At 53.4% G+C, this 23,798-nt stretch overlaps 2 protein-coding genes across 4 annotated transcripts; both read right to left on the bottom strand.

The window, feature by feature from the left end:
• Nucleotides 1-425: 425 nt before the first annotated feature.
• MED26 (mediator complex subunit 26) lies at nt 426-18,815 on the bottom strand. Of its 3 annotated transcripts, none has more exons than XM_069878245.1 (3): nt 18,609-18,815; nt 4,039-4,113; nt 426-2,766 (listed from the first exon to the last, which is right to left on the bottom strand). In XM_069878245.1, exons 1-3 carry the CDS (start codon nt 18,681-18,683, stop codon nt 1,069-1,071), a joined length of 1,848 nt encoding a protein of 615 aa, XP_069734346.1. In that variant the 5' UTR covers nt 18,684-18,815; the 3' UTR covers nt 426-1,068. The 3 variants fall into 3 exon arrangements, with proteins under 3 accessions (XP_069734346.1, XP_069734347.1, XP_069734348.1); XM_069878246.1 differs by lacking the exon at nt 18,609-18,815 and adding an exon at nt 11,489-11,507; XM_069878247.1 differs by lacking the exon at nt 18,609-18,815 and adding an exon at nt 4,886-4,904.
• Nucleotides 18,816-20,844: 2,029 nt separating this feature from the next.
• On the bottom strand, nt 20,845-23,770 carry SMIM7 (small integral membrane protein 7). The gene is made up of 5 exons (XM_069878250.1): nt 23,694-23,770; nt 23,570-23,611; nt 22,949-23,001; nt 22,099-22,189; nt 20,845-21,563 (listed from the first exon to the last, which is right to left on the bottom strand). Exons 1-5 carry the CDS (start codon nt 23,717-23,719, stop codon nt 21,548-21,550), a joined length of 228 nt encoding a protein of 75 aa, XP_069734351.1. The 5' UTR covers nt 23,720-23,770; the 3' UTR covers nt 20,845-21,547.
• Nucleotides 23,771-23,798: the final 28 nt, after the last annotated feature.

A 23,798-nucleotide genomic window follows, 5' to 3' on the forward strand; every position in this document is an offset into this window, starting at 1 on the left:
CAGTAGAGACAATTCACAAACTGGTTTGTGCAAATTTTTTTTATTTCCACATTTATATCACAATGTGTCCGCTGAAAGGACCAAAATAGCAAAGTTGCTCCCTTCTGCATCCCAGGAACGCAGAAGTCTCGGTTCTGTACATTCACTAAGGCTCTTTGTTTTTGCAAATTGCGTTTATGATGGATATCCATAAGGCAAACAATATCTAAAGGAATGGTAACAAGTATATTTCCAGCATACAAACAGGCTTCCTTTTTCCCTCTCACAGTACAGTTACAAACTTGTAGCACCCTCATTACATTTAGACTCTAGAAAAGGTGATTTCTTTTTATCTTTTTTTTTTTTAATTTTTTTTTTTTTTTTACTTTTTCCTAGAAGTTTGCAGGAAGGGAAAAGGAGGGAAAATATTTGGCTGGTGGTGGTGGGATCAAAAATATCATTAAACATCTAGTTTTTGCAGCATTTCTCAGAGACTGGATTTAAACTGAAACCAGACTAAAGTATGTGGATGCCTATGGAATGTTGAGCTGAAGCTGGCGGCCCAGCCTGCAGTGCAACACCTGCCCTTTAAAACCCAATCTCCGTACCACATGAAACAACGCCATCATGTTCAGAGATGTGATACAAATAAAAACTACAGTTTTTGCACATCGTCTCTCGAATACCTCACTGCCAAATAAAAACCCAAATCAAGTCAAATAAATAGATGCATATTTTGTTAAGGTAACTTCCACGTTTTGCTCTGTACCTGCCTGTGGGTAAGATTCCGGCATTCAGAAAGTGCTGGAAATCCTCTTCGCTTCCTGGGGACTAACACTTTTTTATAGCTCGCTCGCTATAGAGTTTTGAACTCAATTTCTCAACCTTCGTATGCCTTCCTTTGCAATTGTTAGTAAACTGGTAGCAGCATTTCACAAAAGGAGAATTTAGGGGAAGAGCCGGCCGTCCCCAGCTCCCTCCCCGCCTCAGCTCGTGGGGCCCCTTTGTCCAGGACGGGAGGCTCTCTCCAGCGCGTCTGCCTTCCTCGCTAACTGCAGATGTAAAAAAGCATTTTTAGCAACCCTGGGCTCAGTCTAAGCAGACGTAAGGCAGGATGTTCAATCTACCGTCATCCCCGTGTGGATCTAACGATATGCACTGTGTCCAATCATACCAGTTACCCTGTGTGTCGTAACAACCGTTCACGCCCGGCCAGTGGTGCTCCCGTATCCTGGCGAGGTCATCGCCCGTGACCTCCCTCGTCACCCCAGGCAAGTCTGTAGGTTTGCTGTTAGGAGCTAGAACGTGAGTCTTTCTAGCCTCTTTTCTAGTGCTTTCCTCCTGCTTTAAATACTCAGACATGAAGTAGTGAGCTCCTGGAGTCTGTACTCCTGACGAGGACAGCAAGCTACTCTGCCTGTTTAAATAGGACTGAATGATTTCATTTCTGGACAATTCTTTCCAGTTCGTTTGTTCAAAAGGGCTTTGCAGGTTGGGTTTTTGCTCCTGCTTTTCCGTTTCTGTCCTGTGCTGTTCAGCAAGCGCAGGGATTTCTACCTGCAAAGGATCTTTCTGTGTTAAAGGTTTTATCTGTCCTGTCATGGGATCAAAAGTGAGCTTTCTCTCTTTTAACCTCACGGGTTTCACACCCCCTTCTATCATGTGCCCATCCAAGTTGACCGCATAGTCTCTGGGCCGGTACCTTTTCTTCTTTTTACTATCGGAACCTGAAGCAGCGTCGTCACTGTCCATTTTGGAAGCGTCCTGTGAGAAGCCCACGTGCGGCGCAAGAGACTCCCCGGGGTGGGGGGCGCTGGCTTTGCAGCCGGGAGCCGGGTGCTGCTGGAGCGGCCCCACTGGGTGCCTGTGCTGGCTCTCGGGAGGCCCCGGCTGCTCCGGCCAGTGCTGCGATAGCTCAGCTGCCGCCTGCTGAGAGAATTCCAGTCTTTTCGCTGGCATGGGAGGCGTGGAGGGTTGCATCAGGGACGGCGGAGGCGACGGCACCTGCGCAGCATCCAGGAACTGAGACCTTTGAGAGGGGCTCGGCATCGAATCCTTTGGTGAGTACGTGGTGTGCTGCCGAGCAAAGGCCTCGTGCCTGACGTTCCTGGGGCTGAACGAGGCGCAGCGAGGACTCTTAGGTTGGTGCGGCCCTGTGGTTTCTTCCGATTTATCATGCTGCTGAAGCACCGCAGTCTTTAGTAACGAGGAAGTGCTTGAGGGTTTTACAAGTCCTGGAGAACTGGTGTGAGGTTTTACAGCATTGACCGGGATCTTACTGTGTTTGTCGTTCTCGCTGAGCTCTGTCCTGCTGCTTTCAGGCCCCCCGTGTAGATTTACATCTACAGGACTAGGAAAATTCTCAGGACTCCCCCCAATTCCATTTGTCGGAGGGGGCGAAGAGTTTTGTAATACTTCATGACTAGCTTTGGAGACTTTTGGGGGAGGAGGGCCCTGATGCCCATCCCTGTGTTCCCCTTTCCTTTTCCGATTTCCCAATTTCTCTGGTTTTGGGGAATTCAGTTTCTGGATATCGTTCCTACTTTTCAATTCGCTGATGGGCTTCGACCCAGCCACAGCAGGAAGTTGCGCGTCTGGTTTGCAGTTGTGAGCACCCCCGTTCGCTGACCCCGCTGGGTTGGGCAGCCCCCTCGGCACCGGCTCATTCTGGGTTACGGGTTCGATCAGCTTTTGCCAATTCCGCAACAATTTCTTGGCACGTTTGGCAAGCTCCTCGTTGGACGTCTTCTTCCTCACCTCATTGATAAGCCTCCCGAGCCTCGTTTCCTAGAAAGAAAGAGAAGTTGTTTTACGAACAGGTATAATCCCAAACAGAATCCTTAAGCAGCACCTCTGCTTTGAAGCACTTACCCTACAAAACACCTGGCTTAAAACCACTAAGGATTTTAGCACTGAGTTAACCTTTTCAGAAAGGATTAGTGCAGCTGGACCTGTGCTCTGCCACCTACCACGAACGCCCCGGCATCTCCATTCTCCGGCCAAAGCACAGAGCCGTTAGCGTGGAAAAGCATCAGAAATGGTTTCTTTACCCAGCAAGAGCCTGGGGAATAACGGTGCGAGGTCAGATTCGAGGGGAAACAGCACCCAGGGCAGAGAGGGTGCGTGTTTGACACAATGGAAGTGCAAGACCTGCAGAAAAAGGCAGAATTCCAGCCTCTCCGCCTGCTACAGGAATGCGCGGACACCAAAATCCTCCGTGTCACAAACCTGCCCCGCCAGGGCACGACTTACATCCAGCCTTCTTCCTCCAGCTCTCCTCTCCCTCCACTCCCCAGGACCTTGAGAGGGTAGGAGAGCCCGATTTAAAGGAGCATTCCTAGGGTGTCCCCCAGCGGTTTCACAAGTGGAAGGAAGGGAAGTGTTCGATTGTTCCCAAAGCACAGTTAAAAACAAAGAACCATTCCACAAGTCAGGCTACGTAAGGACGGCCCTTCCAAGGAGAACAGACCAGACCGAGAGAAACAGGCAACGGGTTGTGATACAGATGTTGAAATACAGCTGGAATTATAGTCAAGCAATAGTTAAATGCAAGTAACATCAATAATTTCAAAATGAAATTTGGAAAAAAACCCTATAATTTAGCCACTAGGGCTTCTCTGTGAGCGGTCAGCGAGACTGGGCTCTCCCACCCCTCACCTCACCAACCACACCGGGAGCTAGAACCCGCTCCCCTCAACAGACCCACAGTAGCCACATTCCTGTTTCAGATTCTGTTCCTTGGCCACCAAAAAGGTGAGCAGGACTGCAGGAGGCAGAGCGACTGCTGCTGAACACAACAGAATTAATCAGCAGCAAGTGGCGATTAGTGCCCTGCACAAACGGGACTGTGCTGCACAGAATACTGATCTGAGCCCTGACAGAATCCCTGTGTCTGCATCGCGATGGGAGAAGCAACACGAGAGGGACAAAATAATATCTTAATTGTGAATCCTTTGCAATCCATCTATTGTTTCGAGAAAAGCTGTTATGGAAATCAGACAGGCAGAGAAAGTCCTTCTATACAGACAGACCCGGAGCGACGTTCGGAGGGTGACATACCTCAAGTGCCTCTTTGGTAATGGGGTATTTCTCCAGGCTGGAGATCACTTCCAGCACTGCCACCATGTTATGGATCTGCAACAAGGAAGACAAAGTCACTTCATGTTTCACGTACAGGTTTTCGTTATCAAATATAGTTTAAGACCTTCCACTTTCTAATTGCTGGAAGCATTAATCACAAAATTGGTATCAGACTGTCTGGCTTCGGGAGCCGACTGCTCAAAGAACCGGGACAAGGACACTTTGCTGCCCTTGCTGGGCGCTGCAGGGCTGTAACACACACGCTCGCATGCGGAACGCAAGGAGACAGCAATAAACCCCTGTGAGCGACGAGCACAGCGCGAGGCGCCAGCCCAGGCAGCAGTTATCGTCGACGGCCTGGCTGGGAACCCCAGAGCCAAAGGGGGAAAGGCAGCATATCAGAAATCCTGCATTTACTCCTTTAGCTCTGCTTTGCGCTTCCACGAGTCACCGTTTTCTAATATCATCCAACCCGCTGCTGCTCCCTGCACACAGGGAGGACCCGGGTACCAACACAGCTCCCAGGAGCCGGTGCGGTGCCCAGCAGGCGTCCCCAGCCCATCACCCGCACGGGCATAGGACGCAGCCTCCCCAAAACCTCCACGTCACCCCAGGCGTGTCCTCCCCGATACAGGAGATAGGAAGGAGTAACCGTGGGGATCCACGTGCCACTAACGCAGCGTGGATCCGATTTCTCGATAGGCTGCACCGCGACACCTCCGTGTGTGAGGAAGCTCCACGCAAAAACCACTTTGCTACCGGCACAAGTGTCATTTTAGTAAGTTTTATAAGAAACCCAAGACACAGAGATCCGTATTTCCATTACCTGATGCTAACAGCACCAAACCCTGGAGTTTATAATCCACCTTTGTAGACAGATGTACAACATAAGCAAAGGAAAACGGGAATCCCAGTCTCATTCATTGCCTCGTTTCATTTGTGACTCAACTGATGTGAACTGCATGCGAGAGAGAAACCTCTTAGCAAGAGCAGCTGGATCCCACGCTGCCCAGAGCATCAGCAGGCAGCCCTGCCCTCCCTGCCACGCGCCGCTGCAAGATTCCGCCTTTTAAAGAGGCTGCACTTCTGTAAGAATTGGCTTTGCCAAGTTCTGCCCCACTACTGAGATACCACAGGAGGATAAGGAGCTGAAGTCTCTTCCTTGCAGGAAATCTGGTGCACAGACAATGTTTTTTCCGCCGCAGCGGGACCGGTTGGTGTCAGGGATACCTGGATAAAGCAGTCGGCAACGGAACGCTGGTAAAAGTAAATCTAAAATTCAGGCAAATGTATCTTTAAAGTCCTCGTAGGCTTTGAGCAACGATAACAGTTACAGGTTGTAAAGCCTCCCTTAGCCTAAAGATGAGCCCGATTGTCAGGGTCGTCTCCTCCGACAGCCAGAATCCCGCTGAAGCTTGGAAGCGGCAGCAGCATTTGACACACTCGGTTCTCATCGCTCCCCTCCAGCGCTCCGACTCTCCTCCACGTGCCGAACCCTGCGCTGCCCGCCCTGCCCCATCAGCATTGTTTCGCACCACAGTTTAAGTAACATTTAACATCATTTTAGTTCAGTTTCAGGACCAACTAATGCTCAATTTGGGGTGTTTCCAGACAAACGTTTTTAGACTTGCAAAACACGATACTCTCCTTTCCAACCCGTATTTTAGTGAATTACCCGAGCGCAGAAAGGCTGCACACGCCAGTAACCAGCTCAACTGTTTTGGCAGTTACTGGTAATCCCCAAATATTCAGGATCTAAAGGGGAAACCGAAGGCAAAACAGGATCACCGCTCTATCAAAAGGTCAGGGTGGGGAAAGCGATCGCTCACGTACACACACCTAGGAGGGATGAGACTGGCCAGGGAATTTCCAGTGCCGGCTGTGCCTCTGTTTCAATAAACCCAACGTGAATCTGTGGATGCCCTGAACGCTGAAACACCAGCCAGAGCTCAGCTCTGCACCAGGACCCACAGACAGCTCCTCCGTTCCCTCAGACGGTGCCAGAGATGACAGCAAAAGTGCCCTCATACTACTGAGTTCGTGCCGATAAAAATAATATTCCCCTATTTAAAAATAACATAGACTATGAAATTTGTTGCAGTAGAGTTAAATGCAATGATGAAAATGAGATGAACTCCCCAAAACGCCTCGTGCGTCATCTGCTCCATGTGAAGGCACCTATTTCGACAGCAGCACAGCCAGTACCACACACCAGGATCTTTACCTTCACCTGGTACTGGTTTAATAAAATTAATATATATATATAATATATATACGTAACTGACCCAAGACTGTGACTGACTTAGAAGTGACAAAGCCCCCAGGACACCACCCTACTCTGAGCAGCACCAGAAATGATGATTTATTAACACAAACCCTGCGGATAGGCTGAGGGACAGAAAGCAGAGTGGGATGGGGGAGCAGGGCAGCCTCACTCTCTACCGACACTGGTTAAAAGCACTATTGCATAAGTCAGCATCTCAGGAACTTACACATTGTTTTCGTTCCTATTTCTGTTTAGTTTCTATTTCTTCTTTGTCTCCTTACACTGCAGCTCGTTACTATCACCCCAAACCGAGAACTCCCATGGAGCAACCCCAGGATCTCCCATCCAGGAGCCCCCAGAGAACGGCTGAGGAAGATTTCTCTACAGCCTTTCCAACCACCCCACGCTCCTCCCGTACTGTGAGACAGACGGACACACGGATGGAGTCACTCCAAAGTTCACTGGAGAGCATCTGCTTTGAATCCCCTATATAACCCCTTCCTGCCAACGGGAACGCCAGCCACACCAAACAAACCTGACTGATTCCAGGCCCGTCTCCGAGTCATTCGGGCTCTGGAGCTCACTGCCTATACCCAAGATTTTTCCCTAAGTTAAGCACTAAATGTTTTTACTGTGGCCTCAGACAAAAGTGAGGGATTCCACGTTCTCTGGAAACGATCAAGGAGCTTAATTGCCTTTTTTAAACTGCCATCTTAATCCTATTTTAGCTTTTACACAGCAAGAGCAATTCAGTAACTAACATCAGGGTGCGTTACAGAGCAATTGAAAAGGATAAAAAGCGTGTTCAGGTTCAGCCACTCCCGGCCACCTCCAGCCTTCCCGTCCTCCTCGGCTGCCTCGACTCACAGGACAACCCACGTCTCACCCCTCTGCTGCCAGAGAAACCAACATCACAGAAACGCTCCCTTCAGTCCTTCAGATAAAGCAGTTTGGAGTTTTTAAACGTTTCACAGGGACGTTCCTAAAGATCCATGCGTGCACACTCAGACCACGACAGATGACAAACCAGATCCGAGGGAGCGCGCGTGATGCTGCTGAGACACTCGGTTCCACAAGCCGCGAGTGGGAGGAGGAGGAGGTGTGTCCCTGTCACAAGAAAACCAGAGAGCTCAGCACAGGCATAAACCCTTGCAGTGGAACCGCCAGGTTCTGTCCAGAAAGGCTTTTTAATCTCTTGCACAAAGTCCACCCAACAGCACTAACAACATCTTCTGACACAGCACCATCCACAAGGGCCACAGCAGCACCTTCCGCTGCTCCTAACGGGTGTTCACACTTAGCCCAGAGTCCCCGATGACAGAAACTTTCTCAAAATGCTACAATTTCCCTGAAATGGCTGTAACCATCAATAACCTGACTCCAGGACAGGCCTCCTCAGACACACTGCACAGCCAGGAGGCGCTGGCTTTGCAAGGACAGGTTTGTCACCGTACTTCACCTTCGTCCCTCAGAATACGCGATCAATACTCAGTGTTCTGCTCTAGTTTCAAAGAAAGAACTTCTGTAACGTTTTCCCACCTGTAACATCAAAGCCATTTCACAAAAGCAGAGAAGTGGCTGCCCCGTGGGAGATGGCACAGACCTCTCTGTCCTTCCTACCGCCACAGCTTCCGAGCTCCGGTGCCAGGCTGGTGCCTCCTGTTGGCAATTAAGATAAGAAAAGCAGCGTGGTCTGTCTGTACAGAAGCTCACGGGAGCATTTGTACCATTTCTTGTCCTCTCGCCACTCCCGGGGACAGCAGCGCTCAACCGGGCAGTTATAAAAACTGTCAGGTATCTCTGGGCCACGCGTATCCGTAGGGACGGCAGGATAATGTTTAAGAAAGCCCTGGGTTCAAGGTCGATAACGCTGAAGTTGCCAGGAAGGCAGAGCTGATTCACCGGGAGGTTCAGCAGCAGCAGAGCGATCACCTGCACCTCCGCACCAGCCCTACCCTAGGCCGGGGGCTCTGGTCAGGATCAGCCCCTGCCCCGGTGCTGTGTTTGGACAAAAGCCACACTCTGCACAATAACCTGAAACACAGAAGAAAAGTTTTGCTCACTTCATAGGCGGCTTTATTCATGTGGAAATACAGTAGGATGGTGTTTATTTAGCACCTCACATAGGCCACGTTAGACATCAGGCACTAACGATAATGATCACAGTCAACTCGAATGCCATTTTCTGGGAGACAGCGACCAAACGCGCGGTCAGAATTCAGGTATTTAGTTCGGTTCCCTCGCAGCCGATCTGTTAACGGTGTCCCCCGCCTGCAGCATTACAGGATGTTGTCTAAAGACAAGGGGCACGAGGTGCTGCTCACAGAAATGACATGCCAGGAGATGACCCCACGCTGCTTTGTCCAGTCAGTTTGCCAAGCGGAGTTCGAATATTCACCAGTGCACACGAGAGATTCTTAGAGGCAGAGGTGAGATTTCTAAGCGTATTTGGTAAAGCCAGTCTTTAAAGATGAAGGCACTGGTGGTTTGGGTTGAAAGCTGCCCACTGGGAGCCTCTTCTAAGTAAGAGAAATCCCTTCAGAGTCCAGGCTGGTCAGGAATTTGCAGCAAAATAACAGGTAGAAGGACACTCTTTGACTGCCAAGAGCAGTCAGAAAGCAGTGAGGCACAACAAGCTCTTATCCTTAATGCTGGATTTCAACCTTCCAGGTCTAATGTAAAGAGTCAAACCAGTTTGCTTCTATTTTATTTGTACTTAGGCTTTATTCAACGGTAAAGTAACATCACCCAGAGGCCTTCTCATGTGCACTCCCCAAAGCCAGAAGTAAGGTCCAATTCCAAAAAAATACCGCACTGCGAAGAAATCAGACAACCTGAAATCTTTCCCCTGGGCGAGACAACGGTTCAGCCCTGTCACCTTTTGGCAGGTCGCGCGCACACGAGGAAGGCGCAGAGAGACGGGAACAGCCAAGGGATGAGGGGGAATTGGCCAGTAGGACACAGTTTGCCCCGGCAGCGACAAGAGCGTGAAGCACAACCCCAGAGCAGCTGGTCAGTGCACTCCAGCTCCTCCCCACATGGTTCACTCTGAAGGAGACATCCAGCCCTGGCAGAGGCCCTTGGTGCAGCAGGAAAATGCTCTGCGCTTTGGCACAGCGGGGAAGAACCAGTGAACGGAGCATTCATCAGTGGAGTCGTTCAGCAGGAGAGATAGAAGAGGCAGTAAAACACAGGTTATGGGGAGGGGACGCGCCCGTGGAACACGGCCAGTTCACAAAGAGCAGTGGCACAGCGAGGGAATCTGCCTCCTCTACAGGAAGAGGGCTTTAAAGCCAACAGAAACCAGCTGGCAACACCGCTCTCCTCTCCTATTTATCAGCCAATAACCCAAAGACGTTCTCGACACAGGAACAATTGTCTGTCACCTTCAACATCCACTGCACTTCAACACAGCCGAAGCAAAGGTTGGTTACGCGGAATATTATCAAACTGGAAAGACACGCGGGGCACAAGTTCCAGATAAGGGAACAGAGTAAGGAGGCGTGGGCACCGCAGGCCACGGAGCCAGGCGGTCACTGTCACAGCAGGGCAGTCCTCGTGGTATCTACCACGGTGCGCAGCAAGCGAGATAATTTTAGTCTTGTTTTTCACTCGGCACCATTCTGATAAGGAATGGCAGAGGAATCAAATTCAGCTGGAGCTACACGTTCACCTCAAGGCACCACAATTCAGGAAGCACTCGTACAAAGAAGAGTTCAGAGGAGAGTCGTGATAAGAGGGTTTGAAAACATGGTTAATAAGAGAAAGTTTGAGTACTCGGTTCACACAGTACTGAAAAAAATAGGGAGGAGACGCACAAAGCTGGAAATGAGCCTTCCCGTGCATTATTACTCATAACGAAGAAAATGGTGATCAACTGTTTTCATGCTCGCTGGCCTAATTTGCAACAAGACAAATGCTGATTATGTATTAGGAATAACCAGCAAGCTACGACGCTCGAATAAGCTCTCAAACAGTTTCCATAGCCACTAGAGAGGGCTAAGAACAGCTGAGCCAAGCCTGGACGGAGCTGGCTTACAGAGGTGATGCTGCTTCAGCGCAGCGATGGACCACGCAGCCTCACGAGATCCTCCAGCCACCCAGCCCTGACTCGCACTGGGGGGCACGGACACTGCACAGCACCCACCAGAAAGGCCGAGACGCCCCATCTCGCTTCTCCCAGCCCAAACAGAGAGCTGAATCCAAACAGTCATTCTGAATCCCTTCCTCTCCAAGATACGGACAGGTAGTTATACAAAGATGTTTTTATTATAAGGGCTTACACACGTTTCTCAAACAGCACGGTCCTGCCAAAACGAAGCACCACGAAACAAGAGCAAGCACGGAAACTGTTGGGTTTGGCTCAGCCCTGGCCATCACGACCTTATGGTACAAAGACCACTGATCACAGGGCCAGTGACAAGCGTGTTTCACACTCAGCAGAACAGCGTAGAGCATCTCATCAGAAGGAGACTTGCCCAGTGTTGAGCTGCACAACCAAAGAGGAGAAAATAGCACGGCACGACCCACTGCAGGCACAGCCCTGGCTACAGACACTCCAGCACAGTGACACCCAACATCACCTCCTGCATCTTCTCTTCCGCCTCACTACATCCACCTCTATTCAAATCAACTAGTTTCTCCAAGGATAAACTATAACACTGAGGTAGACATTTTGCTGGGACTTTCAGGATGACCACGTACATACAGACATAAAAATCCCACGCTCCCTTCCATGGAAGCGATTCACATCACACATGAGGCGTTACAAACTGCCCACGGTACCCAGCCCTGCTCAGGTTACAGAAACCTCTGCTGCTCGTAGATGTGCTGGAAGTTTGTTCACTGAAGAGAAGTTCTGGAGATGCATCATCACCTTAGGAGAACCCACACTTCTCGCTCCTTAAAGCGATCACCGGTTTAGACTGGCAGCGCAGCCCTGGGGCTCTGCAGGCTGGAGAAAGCAGTATGGGAGAAGGCAGCCCCCCAGCACACGGGCTGTCACTCCCAGACAAGGTTTCCACCCCCAGCACACACAAAGTTTCAAAATACACCCAGCTGAGCGCGCTGCCGAGTCCCACAGACAGAGCCGCAGGTAGGATGCCTCTCCTCCCCACCACTGGCTCAGGAAACCACTTTGCTCAGTAAAACAGAACTAATTACCTTTTACTTCCAGTGATTCCTCAATAGAAATTCCTACCACCAACTGTTTGGACATGCTGAAAATTGTGTAGTTTGATATTAACAATCACACTTAAACACGCACCGCTGCCCCGCGAAAGCCATGCCCCAGAAAACACCAACACGCTGTTGAGTTTAGCAGATTGCACCTCAAATTAAAGCAATTTGCTGGCACTTAAATATTGTTCCAAACACTGAAAGCATGAATTACCTGCAGAAAGAACAATTTAGCTGTTAGAATACTGAATAAACAAACCCGCAATTACATTAAAGTGAATGTGATGTACTTCCCTTTACATTAAATATTGCTTTAAAGGCCAAGTGTGAGTGGCGCCAGGCCAGCTCGCACCGTACGGCCCGGAGAGAGTTCATCTGGAGTCAGCAGCGTGTGGGACGAGATAGCAGCAACGACTTATCAGCCAAAACAGACACATTTATTTTTATTTATAAAAACTCTACGGCCATTAGTTTAAACTCCAAATCTGCCACACTGGAGTAACAACACTTGAAAGGAAGCACTTCCCAATTAACAGCAGGTCTCCCCAGCAGGCAGAATCAATTCCTTCTTTCCCCATCCTGCAACTTTTGTGGTTCCTGAAAAAATAAAACTCTACTTGTCAACTGCAGCAGCTCCTCAGAGAAACTGGAAAGGCTCTGCCCTCACAGGATACTGGGAGAAAAAGCTTCTGCTGCTCGGAACGGCTTTGATCGGGAGCCAGAGCTGCCAGGAGGAGAGCGCTGCTGTGTCACACGACCAAACCAGAGCCCGCACCTTGCACGCTCCTGAGCTGGGCTCACCTCGACTCACTGGGCGACCCCCTAACTGGAGTCTCTACCCTAGGTCCAGGTTTCTGAACCCCAGGCTAAGCTGCAGGTCTCCGTGCTTTCCGACACAGATTGTGTCTCTCGCCACTCGGGAGCTTTCCACAGCCAATATTTTTCCTCCTGCCCGTGCCAGCATCAGGCTGCAGCGCCTCGGCAGCAAGCACCCCTCCAGCTGCACCCCCCAGCCCAGCACCCCGGGCTCAGCTCCCTGCACTCTTCGGTTAACTCCACACCAGCGTGTGCCGACACGGCTTCACGCTGGCTCCCAGTGTGCTAGCAGCAACGCCGCTGCCCCAGCTCAGAGCAGCTGGGGAAACCACAGCCTCCAGTTCTCTGCTCTCTGCGAAGCGCGCTTTAGCAAATCTCTCTGGGAAGGACGCGCGTCTCCCACCAGCCGTCTCTTCCACACCGCAGTTCGTGGCGACTGCAGAGATTGCTCCTGCTGTTCATCCTACCTACAAGCAGTCGATTCTTCCATTCAGTCAACCGCTTCACGGTCACAGCAAGAAAAATGCGTTAGACGAGTTATTCCTCTCCCTCCAGCCTCTGAGCGATCCAAGCGCTCATCTCCCACCAAGGCCCACGCTACAGCAGGTGCAGACACAGCCACTCGCTGCAGAGCTCTGCCCTCTGGGTTTGGGAAGCCTGGGCCCCTCTGGGAACAGCCGGACAAACCGAGGGGGTCTGGCTCCGCTGAGGCCCCCGCAGGATGCACCAGGCCAGGTGAGCAGGGTCAGCGCAATGGAGGGAACAGGAACGTGCAGCCGGAGGCGCGGAATGGATGGGGATCAGAGCAGCTCTCCCACACGGTGCGGCTCCATCGGGAGCACAGCAGTTTAAACCAAGTCCATTCAATTCATGACTATTGGGAATATCAGCTACACAGCTTTGAGGACTGGGTGGTTTCCTTTCGAGCTGCAGAGCTCACTCGTCAGGTACTACTCAGGAGCATCCTGAAAGAAAAATTCCAGCATTTATCCCTGGAACACGTGCCGAGCTCTTCCATCACAACGAACGCTAGGGATGACTCCGGACCTCCGTGAACCACATGCAGCGACAGTGAGAATAAAACCTCTGCCAGGGAAAGGGGACCACAGGGTACTCACTCTCATCTCAAAACGTGGACAAGTGCGATCACCTTTCACAAGATCCCAGACCACACTCCTACGGGCTGCGCTACGGCAGCAGGGAAGCACAAGGAAGCAAACAGCAATCCATACTCAGTTCCATACTTATTTAAACCCTCGATACCCAGTTCTGTGCCAGGATGGTTAGTAACGCACCCCAAGTTTTACCAGCTAGCTAAGCTACATCAAAAACTACCTGGGAAAAAAGACCTACATTCGCTTTTATAAGCCCTGATTGATTCCCCAGCTCAGTCCACCACTGAGTCTGCCAATAGCTGCCCTGGCACACAGAAAATGGGTGTGGGTAGCAAAAGCAAGAGGAAGGTGTTATTTAAATTGTCCCTGATGCTGGAACAAACACTCAAATTACAGCTTATGAGCAATGCTACGGCCATCACCTTTGTGACCAGGCCAAGCTTCACGGTACTGACAATAGAGAGGCGATGTGGCATTCCCCCTGCCTTCACCCCTCAACCCAAACTCACGGCTGTTTCTATTTCACTCAGATTCCATCTTGGCAGCCTCGGCCTTTACAGCAGTCTCGCCGCCGCAAGGGACACAGCCCAAGGGAGAACTCTTTAACCTCCTCAAAAACCCTCTCAGAACGGAACAGGCTGTATCGCCACCAACCCAAACCAGCTGGGCAACCAACCCAACCAGTGCTAACCTGGACCAGTTGCACTCTGTATCCACGCAGCATCACAGGCGCTGCTGGAATACCCTTCCACCAAGCAGAAAAAGCTCTTTTGGCAGGAGGTTGAGAGGAAAGCTGCAAGCGAGGCCCACAAAGTGACCACACCACCACTCGCAAACTGGTAAATTCCAGTGTATCCAGCTGGCTAGGTTCTCCAGAACCCAGGACCGAGATGGGAATGACACCGCAGACCCATCGGGGATCGCCCCAACCGCCTGCACACGTCACCCCCTCCTGAAACACAAGCCCTGCCTCAAGCACAAACCGCAATGCTGCTTGCAACGAGAGCAGCTGCAATAAGGGAAGAAACAAAATGAGCAGGAGGTGCAGCAGGTTCCAGCCTCTGCACGCTGCAGCCTCCTCAGAACTCATAAGCTTATTAGGGCCCCGCAGAAAGGGATCAAGCTAAAGCAAAAGCCACGCACAGCCTGCACTCGCCCACACGTAACACTTCCCTGTGCCCAGAGAAATCACCGAGACCCTCCTGAAGGCCCCCTCCACTCCCAACATTTGTATCCTTATGGCACCTTCTCCCCCTCTTTTTAAACTTGGTTCTAGAAAGCGTATTTAGGATTTTGTGTCTGGGACTTGGATCAAGCCATCACTACAGCAACCAGCCATGGAACCATCTCTAACCATCAACCCATGCTCAACTGGCGGATCAGCCCGGAGCAACACGCTCTTGAACATATCGCAACACGGACCAATTTATCATTAATAATTCAGATCACAGCCCCTCCTGCAGGTCTGAGCAGCAAAGCCAACAGAGATACTGCAGGCAGGGCACCTCGATTTACCGCACGGTGCACACAGAAGGGACTGTTCCTCAAACCAAAGCAGGGTTTGCATCACAGAGAGGTGTTAACAGCAAATAATTAAATTACTGGCTAATAGTGAAAATCAGTCAAAGATTGCTACGTATTCAGGAAGAGGAACCGCTTAATTGCAAGCATAATTCTAGGTGGAAAAGACAGCCTTTCCCACAGAGTGAACACTACTAGTTCTCATTATTCCTGACATCAGGTAATAAATTCCCCAAGGAGCGCTGAGCACAATTTAACAAGGCGAAGGTGCTCTTCTTGCTGGAAGAGGTGGCTCCTCTACACACTGAGCCCAGCGTGAAAAGTGCTGCTTCTTCCAGAACCAAGAGAATCTCCCCAGTAAGGCTGCACCCAGTCGCTGCAGGAAGGCTTGGACAATCTTCCCCAGTCACTCCTTCCACACCGTTCTTCCAGGAAAAGGTTTTTCCTGCAATAAAATCCTGCCACCCATCATTGCAGGCAATACCACTACACTCAGGCCTTCCCCTTGCTGCGTCCTCACTAGCGCAGAGCTTTGGAAGGGAAGCGATGTCGATCCTCGGTGCTGAAGTCACGCAGCAGTAGCAGCTCGCCTATATGGTTTTTCGAGGAGAAAAGGCTGAATAAATGAAGACACAATAACCAGACATCCCGGGTGGCTGCCGAGATGATGTAATTCTTTAAAAATAGCTTATTTCTTATAGGTCTCCTTTGAAATAGAGGTTACCCCTGTAAATCCTGAACCAAGCGTGTAAAACTCAGCTCCCGCAGCCCTGACTAGGAGAGGTCTCGGTGCTAAATGCGTGTGTACAACTGAAGTGCTGCTCCGGAGCCAGCGTGGCTTCATAAAGTGGTTAAGAGCGAAGAGTGGGTACAGAAGATGATTTCACAAAGCAAGCAGCTTCTGAAAGCGTGGCACAAGATCATTTTGAGCAGTTCAACTCAGCACAGGTCGGGAAACTTATCTGGTTTTGTTTTCTTCTACATTTAAGGCAGGACTTCAGAGCTACCCAGGACCTGTACATGCCACAGAGACCTTTGCAGCTCCACTGCAATGAACATCCACATGGGAGAAAGCCTGTATTATAGTGTGCCCGTGAAGTCCAGCTTCCCCACAAGAAAGTACGACTCAGAATCCCCCTCACCCCACAGAACCAGACTGGTTTTTGCATATCCAACAGTACCAGGGCAGTTCTCACCCTCTCTCCTCTCCGGAAACAGGCGCACACACCCCCCTACAGTCACATTGAAAAGCCCGAGCAAATTTCAGGCCTCAAAGCTTGACTTTCTTGGAAAACAAGGAGGTGTATCACAACAATGAACGCTGGAAGTCCGAATGCAACCACTTATTTTAGAAGATCTTAAAGGCCAGAAGGAAGCAGTCAAACTTGCCCATGTGGGAACACAGCACCACAGTTCTTGTACCTTCATGCTGGCGTTCAAGCGTGATGAAATCTTGAATCTGCTTCTACACATGTTCAAAATATCCTTCTTTCCTTCCTTTCGTGAAGCGGCCTGGCAGGTGTTTTCATCGAGCGGTCACCACGTGTTCCACATGCTTTGGAGAAAAAGTCCAAGCTCTGAACCTGCACAATGAATCTCAACAGCATCACCTCTGCTCTCCTCCGAGGAAGAGGTTAAAGTGGACGACAGCCCCTGCCTACAGGCACTTCTGAACAATGGGCTGATTTTTCCACCACCGATTACTGCCCTGGATAAGTATCAAGTATGTAGAATTATAATTTTACATACGTTGCTCCTCGGCTTATGGCAGAGCTGATGCTCAGCCTCCCCTTGCAGGCAGCTGCCTGTTTTTTTCTGCTCCCCCTTGTCACAACCGGACCGCGTGCACCTCTGCAGCACGATGGAACGTTAACGTATGGAGACAGGGAAAAGTGCCCATCACAAAATACACTTCCCAGTTGCTTAGTCCCACACAGCCACAGCATTTTAGACCGTAATAGCAGGGCAACCAGTGCTGCTGGCAGTCTGGGTGCTAAAGGAAATCAGAGATCTCTTAGAATTTTATTAAACTTCAGTTGACAGTCAATTGAACGTAAAGCAAAACATTTGCAGCCACAACAAGCGACCCTGGAGTGAACAGAACTCGAAGTGAGGTGGTTGATTCACCTTCCCTGGAGGGGTTTAAGGGACGGGTGGACGAGGTGCTGAGGGACATGGGTTAGTGTTTGATAGGAATGGTTGGACTCGACGATCCAGTGGGTCTCTTCTAACCTGGTGATTCTATGATTTGTGTTTCAGCAAGACCCACGACAAAGCACCGCAGACTCAAATGATTCCAATGGTTAGAAGCCCACCATTCCCACTGAAATTCGCCACTCAAAGGTGCAGCACTGCGAGCACCACGTCTCACAATAAACGCACGTTGCAGGGGTTATTGAAGAACCCGCAAAGTCAAGGTGGTTTTTGTGCAGCTCTCCCATCACACGCAGGCCCCTCCAGACACTTTTGAAGGGCGATAATTTCATTCCCTGCTTCAGGTCTTCAGCGTGGGCCTGGTACACGAATCCCCTCAGCTGGGCAGAGGGAGGTGCGATGGATCCAGGGCACCATTTCCGCAGAGCCAGGCTCCCGGAGCAGCTCGCACACGCGTGTGTTCAGCCCCACGCAGCTGCCCCGCACACTGGGGCCAAACCCAACACCTCCTCCTGCTCCGGTGCTGCTGATCCACGGCTCAAAAACCTACGGCATCGCGGCAATGCACACCCTGGCACATGGCAAAACGCCCCTCCGAAGGAGTAAAAGGCAGTTTGGATGACTGAGAGGCTTCCAGGCGAGGTCTCCGCCGGCTCCCGCGCGTGCTCCCCGCCGCAGGGGGAGCGGGGAAGGCGAACGGGGCAGGAGGCGGCGCTGGGGCCGCCGCGGAGCCCCCGGCCGGGGCAGCCCCCGGGGCAGCGCCGGGCCCAGAGCCCCCTGCAGGCCGAGCCCGAGCCGCGGCCTGGCGTGGGGAGGCGGCGGGGCCGCATGGCCGGGCGGCGGCCGCGGGCCCCGGGAGCGCCCGCAGCCCCGAGCCGCGGTCCCGGCCGGGTGGGAGCCCCGGGGGGAAGCGGCGAGAGGGGAGCCTCGAGCTGCGGCGCGGGGGGAGCGACGGGGAGAACCGGTGGGGAAAGAGAGAGGCGAGGCCAGGGGGCAGAGCCCCGCGGGGGGATCCCGGGGGGCGGCGAGGGGGGAGCCCCGGGAAAGGGAGCCTCGAGGGGCAGCGGTGCCGGGGGAGCCCTTGAGGGAGGGGAGAGCCTCGAGGGGGCGGAGGGGGAGCCCCAGAGGGGGAAAAGACCCGGGGGGTGCTGGAGGGGGAGCCCCGGAGGGGCGAAAGACCCGGGGGGCGAGGGGAGCCCCGGAGGGAGCCTCGAGAGGGACCCCCAGGCGGAGCCTCAGGCGGCGAGGAGAGCCCGGCGGGGAGCCCCGGGAGGGACCCCCAGGCGGAGCCCCAGGCGGCGAGGGGAGCCCAGGGAAGGGGGAGGCTCCAGGGGCAGCGGTGCCGGGGGAGCCCTCGAGGGGTGGGAGATCCGGGGGGCGGCGGAGGGGGAGCCCCAGAGCGGAGAGAGCCGAGGGGAAGGGAGAAGCCCCGGGAAGGACCCCCGGGGGGAGCCTCAGGCGGCGAGGGGAGCCCCGGCGGGGTCGCGGCCCGTACTCACGTTGCTCTGCGGGTCGATGGCCTGCAGCAGCCGGTCCCTGATCTGCTGCGGGGAGGGCGCCGGAGCCGCTGTCATTGCCTGGGCGAAGCGGGGCGGCTGCGGCCGGGGCGGGCGGGCGGCGGGGGCCGGGCCGGGCCGGGGCGGCGGCTCCTCACTCGCCGGCCTCCTCGGGGAGCCGGAGTCGCATGTTCGCTCCCCGCCGGGCGGGGTGCGCGGCGCGGGAGGGGGCCGGAGCGGCGGCGGAGGCGGGGGGGGCGGCGGGGGGCGCTGAGGGGCCGGGCCCGCCTGCTCCGCTCGGGGCCGAACTCAACTGCGGGCAGGAGCGCAGCCCCGCGCAGGGCACGCTGGGACCCGCCCGACGCACGCACGCACGCACGCACGCACGGCGCGCGCCCCTGACGCAGCGACGCACGCGGCGCCGCGCGCACCGCGCATGCGCACGGGGGAAGGTCGGGGGATGGGGGGGGCGGAGAGCCGGGGGGTGGGCATGGAGGGGGGGTCAGCGGGTGCTGGGAGGCTGAGGGGTCGGCCGGGCCCCGTCTGGAGTGGGGACTGAGGGGGATCGGGGGTGGCCTGTCCTCGTCTCGTGTGGAGCAGGCGCTGAGGGGCGGGGGAGGCGGCCCGGCCCTGGCCTTGGCCCTGCTGGAGCGGGGGCTGAGGAGCAGTGGGGGCTGAGGGAGCGCTGGGGGCTCGAGGAGGGCTTTGCCCTGTGTGGAACAGGTGCCACGGGGCAGGGAGGGCTGCCCGGCCCTGTCTGGACTGGGGATTGAGAGGGCTCAGGGGGTAGCCTGGCCTCGTCTCTCCTGGAGCAGGTGCTGAGAGGCAGGGTTGGGGGCTGTGGTGTCGTCCCAGCCCTGTCTGGAGCCGGTGCTGAGGGCAGTGGGGGCTGAGGAGGGGGCTTCCCCCTGTCTGGAGCAGGTTCTGAGGGGCCAGGGGGGCGGCCTGGCCCTGTCTGAATTGGGGGCTAAGGGGGTGACTTTGCCCTGTCTGGAGCAGGCACTGTCGGGGGCTGAGGGGGCTCAGAGGAGGTAGGGGCTGAAAAGGCAGCCTGTCCCCGTCTGGAGTGGGGCATGAGGGGCAGTCGGGGCTGAGAGGGCAGCTGTGGCCTGTCTGCAGTGGGTGCTGAGGGGCAGCGCAGTCCAGTTTCAGTAGCTGCAATGCAACCATGACTCGGTCCAACAGCAGCCACGCAGCAGAAACAGGCGGCGGGAGCATCCCCCGCGACACCGGAACCACCCAAAGCACTGCAGGGCCGCTCAAAGTTGCTTCCAAAGCAGCTGCTTGGGAGCCGAATGAGAGCTTTGTTTCTTTTGAACCCCTGAAATGCTCAGGTGACAGCACACCGTGAGGCCACACAGCTATTTAGGGTGATAAAATCATCAATATTCCATGACTAGCAGAGTTTAATCACCCTTGATTCCCTGTAGTCACAGTGCGCAAAGCTCAGAAAGCAGCATGTCAGCTCTGCATAGGATCCGAGGAGTGGTGCCAAGCGCAGGGCACCGCAGTGGGTTACACAGGGACAGCGGCCGCTTCCACCCCTCCCCGGTGCGTTCCAGGAGAAGACTTTAAGGAAGATCAGAGAGAAAATGTTTTCCAAGAACTATATAAAGCCCTGGATTTTGTTTGGATGCCAGGACAGGGATGCTCACGCTCCTTGTGTCTCATTCAAAAGAATTAGATTAAAATATAATGAAATTAAAGACAACGAATGAATCTAAATGTAACCAAGGATTGTAAGGCTTTCTGCCCAGTTCAAACTGTGTGTGAAGGATCCTCTCCTCCACGCGTTTTCCTGTGTTCATTAAGCAAGGCATCTTCCCTCCAACGATCCCTCCCCTTTCATGCTTCATTACCAGGGAAATTTCAGGTGACGCAGAAGAGGGCGACTCAATACTGTGAGCGCCCAGCGTCCAGGGGAAATCCAAGGTGTTCACCAAACCCTGAGCCTCAGAATAATTTCCATGAGGTTCTCTCTCCTTCCTGACAGTCAGAAGCTCTGAGAACAGCAGCTGAGAAAGCTCTGCTCGTAGTTCAGTGTGAGTTACGAGCCAGCCAGCACTGCACTCCCTCAAATGGCCTTGGCGGTGCTGGGGAAGTCGCTGGTTGGAGAGTGTGTAACATAAATAACACAGGGAGCCAGACACAGGTACCAGAGAAGTTAGCATTTCTCACCACACACTGATAGAGAGTCCATTTCTCCCATAACAGAATGAACACGGCATCAGATAAGTACTTTACCCTTAAATAGAACAATTTTATTCAACCAAATCCAAGATTATTCCAAAACTATTTCTTAGGATTGGCTTATAGAATTATTTTTCTGATTCCAAAGCCCTTCCATATTGCTTAGGGAAAAAAAATCACCTCTGGGAAATTTTAAATTAAAACCCATTTTGTTGGAAAAACAGCGAGAAGCTGAGAAGCTAATTTTTCTTAATCTTCCTTTCCTCTAACAAAACTAAATGGAATTGTGAGAAGTGACGCCAATAACTGGCTCAGCTTCATAACCACAAGAATCACACCATGCGCCTCCCCAGCGCCCTGGCAGCTGGGTGGGATTCGCGATGCGGAGTTTCGAGGTCACGCTCTCACACTGCAGGTGTTCCCTGCACCCAGGCACAAGCCCAGCAAAACAACTCAAACTTCTCTTTATTTCAGGGAAGTTGAAGTGATTTCACTGTGAAGAATTTGGTTCAGGGGCCTAAGGGCTCGATCCCACTGGCAGCGAGTAAACCCACGTGCACCGTGTTCAGACAGGACTGCCGGGAGCAGCTGAACGTGTCCTGTCCCTCAAGCACGTTAGGAACTCGCACCAGAGAACAGGCCACGGTCCCGGGGCTGCCTTTGGAAAGCATCGTAACCTTTTGCTTTATAGAAAAGTTGTGTTTCCAGCCAAAAGTCTCTTCCAAGGTAACAGGAGTGTTTGTGGATGACTTTCAAGATCCAAATAACCTAGTGGCGCAACAGAAAGAAACAAGATGAGAATCAGGTATGGCTGTGAAAGCCAATGCCCTTCCAAGCCACCCCAGCAGCACACATCTGGCCAGCGGTTCTGCTCCTCACATGGCCCCCATGGGAAAGGGAAGCAGCCTGCCTGTCCAAACTTAACCCCCTTACTCCAGACACTGTCCTCAAGGCCGACTCCATTCTACTACTTGGTAGGGGTTCTCCCCCTTGAAACCTAAAGCATCCCCAAAATCAAAGGGGAATGCTGGCCCCAAGGACGTTTTCACAACCCAACACCATCTCTGAGGCCGAACAACCCACACGCTTGCTGAGGTTGCATGCACTACAGGCACCCGCAGTAGCAAAAACTGTGAGGTCAACCAACACCTCTTTGAAAACTGAACAAAGAAGTGAAATGGAAAAGAACAGGGAACAGTAGAGACAGAGAAAGCGATCGGAAGAGGAATATCTCTGCAAGAAAAAAAATAGTGTATCTGAATTCAGATAAACACACGGCAAGGTGCTGCAGCGTGTTACTTACACAATCATGCAGAACATCATGAAGATATTCCACAGGGCGATGAAGATGCGAAAGTACCTGAGACTCAGCAAGAACTCTCTGATATTGTCACCTAAAAGAGAAGCCCTTGATCTGAAAATACCGAATACGCCAACATGTCACGTTTTCAACAGCATCTCCAGAACATGAGCAACTCTTGATGGAAAAAAACCCACTCCAAACAGGTCAGACAACCTGAAACTGTTTCTGCTCAAATCACCTATTTGGGATCAAGGGTTTGGACTGCCATGTCTGCGTGTAAACACCACAGAGGGGAAGGTGAGTTTGCGATTTAGTAATTCCAGCCAGAGAGGAATTTATGTCCCAACAGAATGGGGTTAAGCTTGGCCATTGGTGCCTTGGAAATGCTTTAACCATGGGTTTCATAGAATCACAGAATGGTTTCGGTTGGAAGGGACATTCAAACCCCATCCAATTCCAACTCCTGCCATGGGCAGGGACACCTCCCACCTCCCAGCCTGGCCTTGAACCCCTCCAGGGATGGGGCAGCCACGGCTGCTCTGGGCAACCTGGGCCAGGGCCTTCCCACCCTCACAGCAAAACATTTTTCCCCAAGATCTCATCTCAATCTCCCCTCTTGCAGCTGAAAACCACCCCCCCTAATCCTGTCCCTGCACTCCCTGATCCAGAGCCTCTCCTCAGCTTTCCTGGAGCCCCTTTCAGTGCTGGAGGCTGCTCTAAAGTCTCCCCACAGCCTCCTCCAGGCTGCAGAAACTTCTCTCGAGTTCCCTAGGGAGAAGGCCCACCCCAGCCCCCAGGGGAGCGGCAGCCCGGGGCGAGGCCCCGTGGTGAGGCCCCGCTGCCCCGTTACCGGTCGTGGGCTCCCTGGGCTCCTCGCCGAACCCCTCCGTGTCTCTCTTCCTCCTGTGGGAGAGGGGCATGGCAGGGGGGGGCAGGTCAGACTGGGGGGGTCCCTGTCAACTGGTAGGGTCCCTATCAGACTGGGGGGAGTCTCTGTGAAGCTGGGAAGGTCCCTATCAGACTGGAGGGGAGCGGGGGGTTGTCAGAGTGGGGGGGTCCCTGTCAGATTGGGGAGGGGGTTCTTGTCAGATTGGGGGGTCCCTGTCAGATTTTGGGGGGATTCTTGTTAGATTGGGGAAGGTTCTTGTCAGATTGCGGGGGGGGTCTTGTCAGATTAGGGGGGTCCCTGTCAGACTGGGGAGTTTCATATCAGACTGGGGGGGTTTCCTATCAGACTGAGGGGGGGTCTTAGTCAGACTGGGAGGTCCTTATCAGACTTGGGGGGGTCCTTGTCAGACTGGGGTGAACCCTGTCAAACTGAAGGGCTTCGTATCAGACCTGGGGGGGGTCCCTATCAGACTGGGGGGGGGGCTCATATCAGACCTGGGGGGGGTCCCTATCAGACTGGGGGGGATCATCTCGGGATCTGGGGCAGCCGTGTCCCTCCCCTCCGTCCCCCCGCCCCGCTCACAGCCTGAAGTTGAGGACGGCGCCCGCGTTGACCAGCAGCGTCCTAGGGGAGAGACAGAGAGGCAGGGGGTGGGGGCTCGGGCCGGGCCCCCCCGCCCCCCTGGCCCCCCGGCCCGGCCCCGCACCCGCACAGCAGCAGGTCCCCCAGCATGGCGGCGCCGAGGCCCCACAGGCGGAAGAGGCGGGGAAGGCGCGTCCGGCCCCGCCCCGGGGCGGCGGCGACGAGGACG

Source organism: Phaenicophaeus curvirostris, chromosome 28 (assembly GCF_032191515.1).
Source record: "Phaenicophaeus curvirostris isolate KB17595 chromosome 28, BPBGC_Pcur_1.0, whole genome shotgun sequence".
Lineage (NCBI taxonomy): Eukaryota > Metazoa > Chordata > Aves > Cuculiformes > Cuculidae > Phaenicophaeus > Phaenicophaeus curvirostris.

Coding starts and splice junctions, on each gene's coding strand:
- SMIM7 (XM_069878250.1), bottom strand. CDS start 23,719: ATGCTGGGGGACCTGCTGCTGTGCGG. Junction 23,002..23,569: donor GCCGTCCTCAACTTCAGGCT/GTGAGCGGGGCG, acceptor CCTCTCCCACAG/GAGGAAGAGAGACACGGAGG. Junction 22,190..22,948: donor GCCCAGGGAGCCCACGACCG/GTAACGGGGCAG, acceptor CTTCTCTTTTAG/GTGACAATATCAGAGAGTTC.
- MED26 (XM_069878245.1), bottom strand. CDS start 18,683: ATGACAGCGGCTCCGGCGCCCTCCCCGCAGCAGATCAGGGACCGGCTG. Junction 4,114..18,608: donor CCATCGACCCGCAGAGCAAC/GTGAGTACGGGC, acceptor TCCTTGTTGCAG/ATCCATAACATGGTGGCAGT. Junction 2,767..4,038: donor TTACCAAAGAGGCACTTGAG/GTATGTCACCCT, acceptor CTTTCTTTCTAG/GAAACGAGGCTCGGGAGGCT.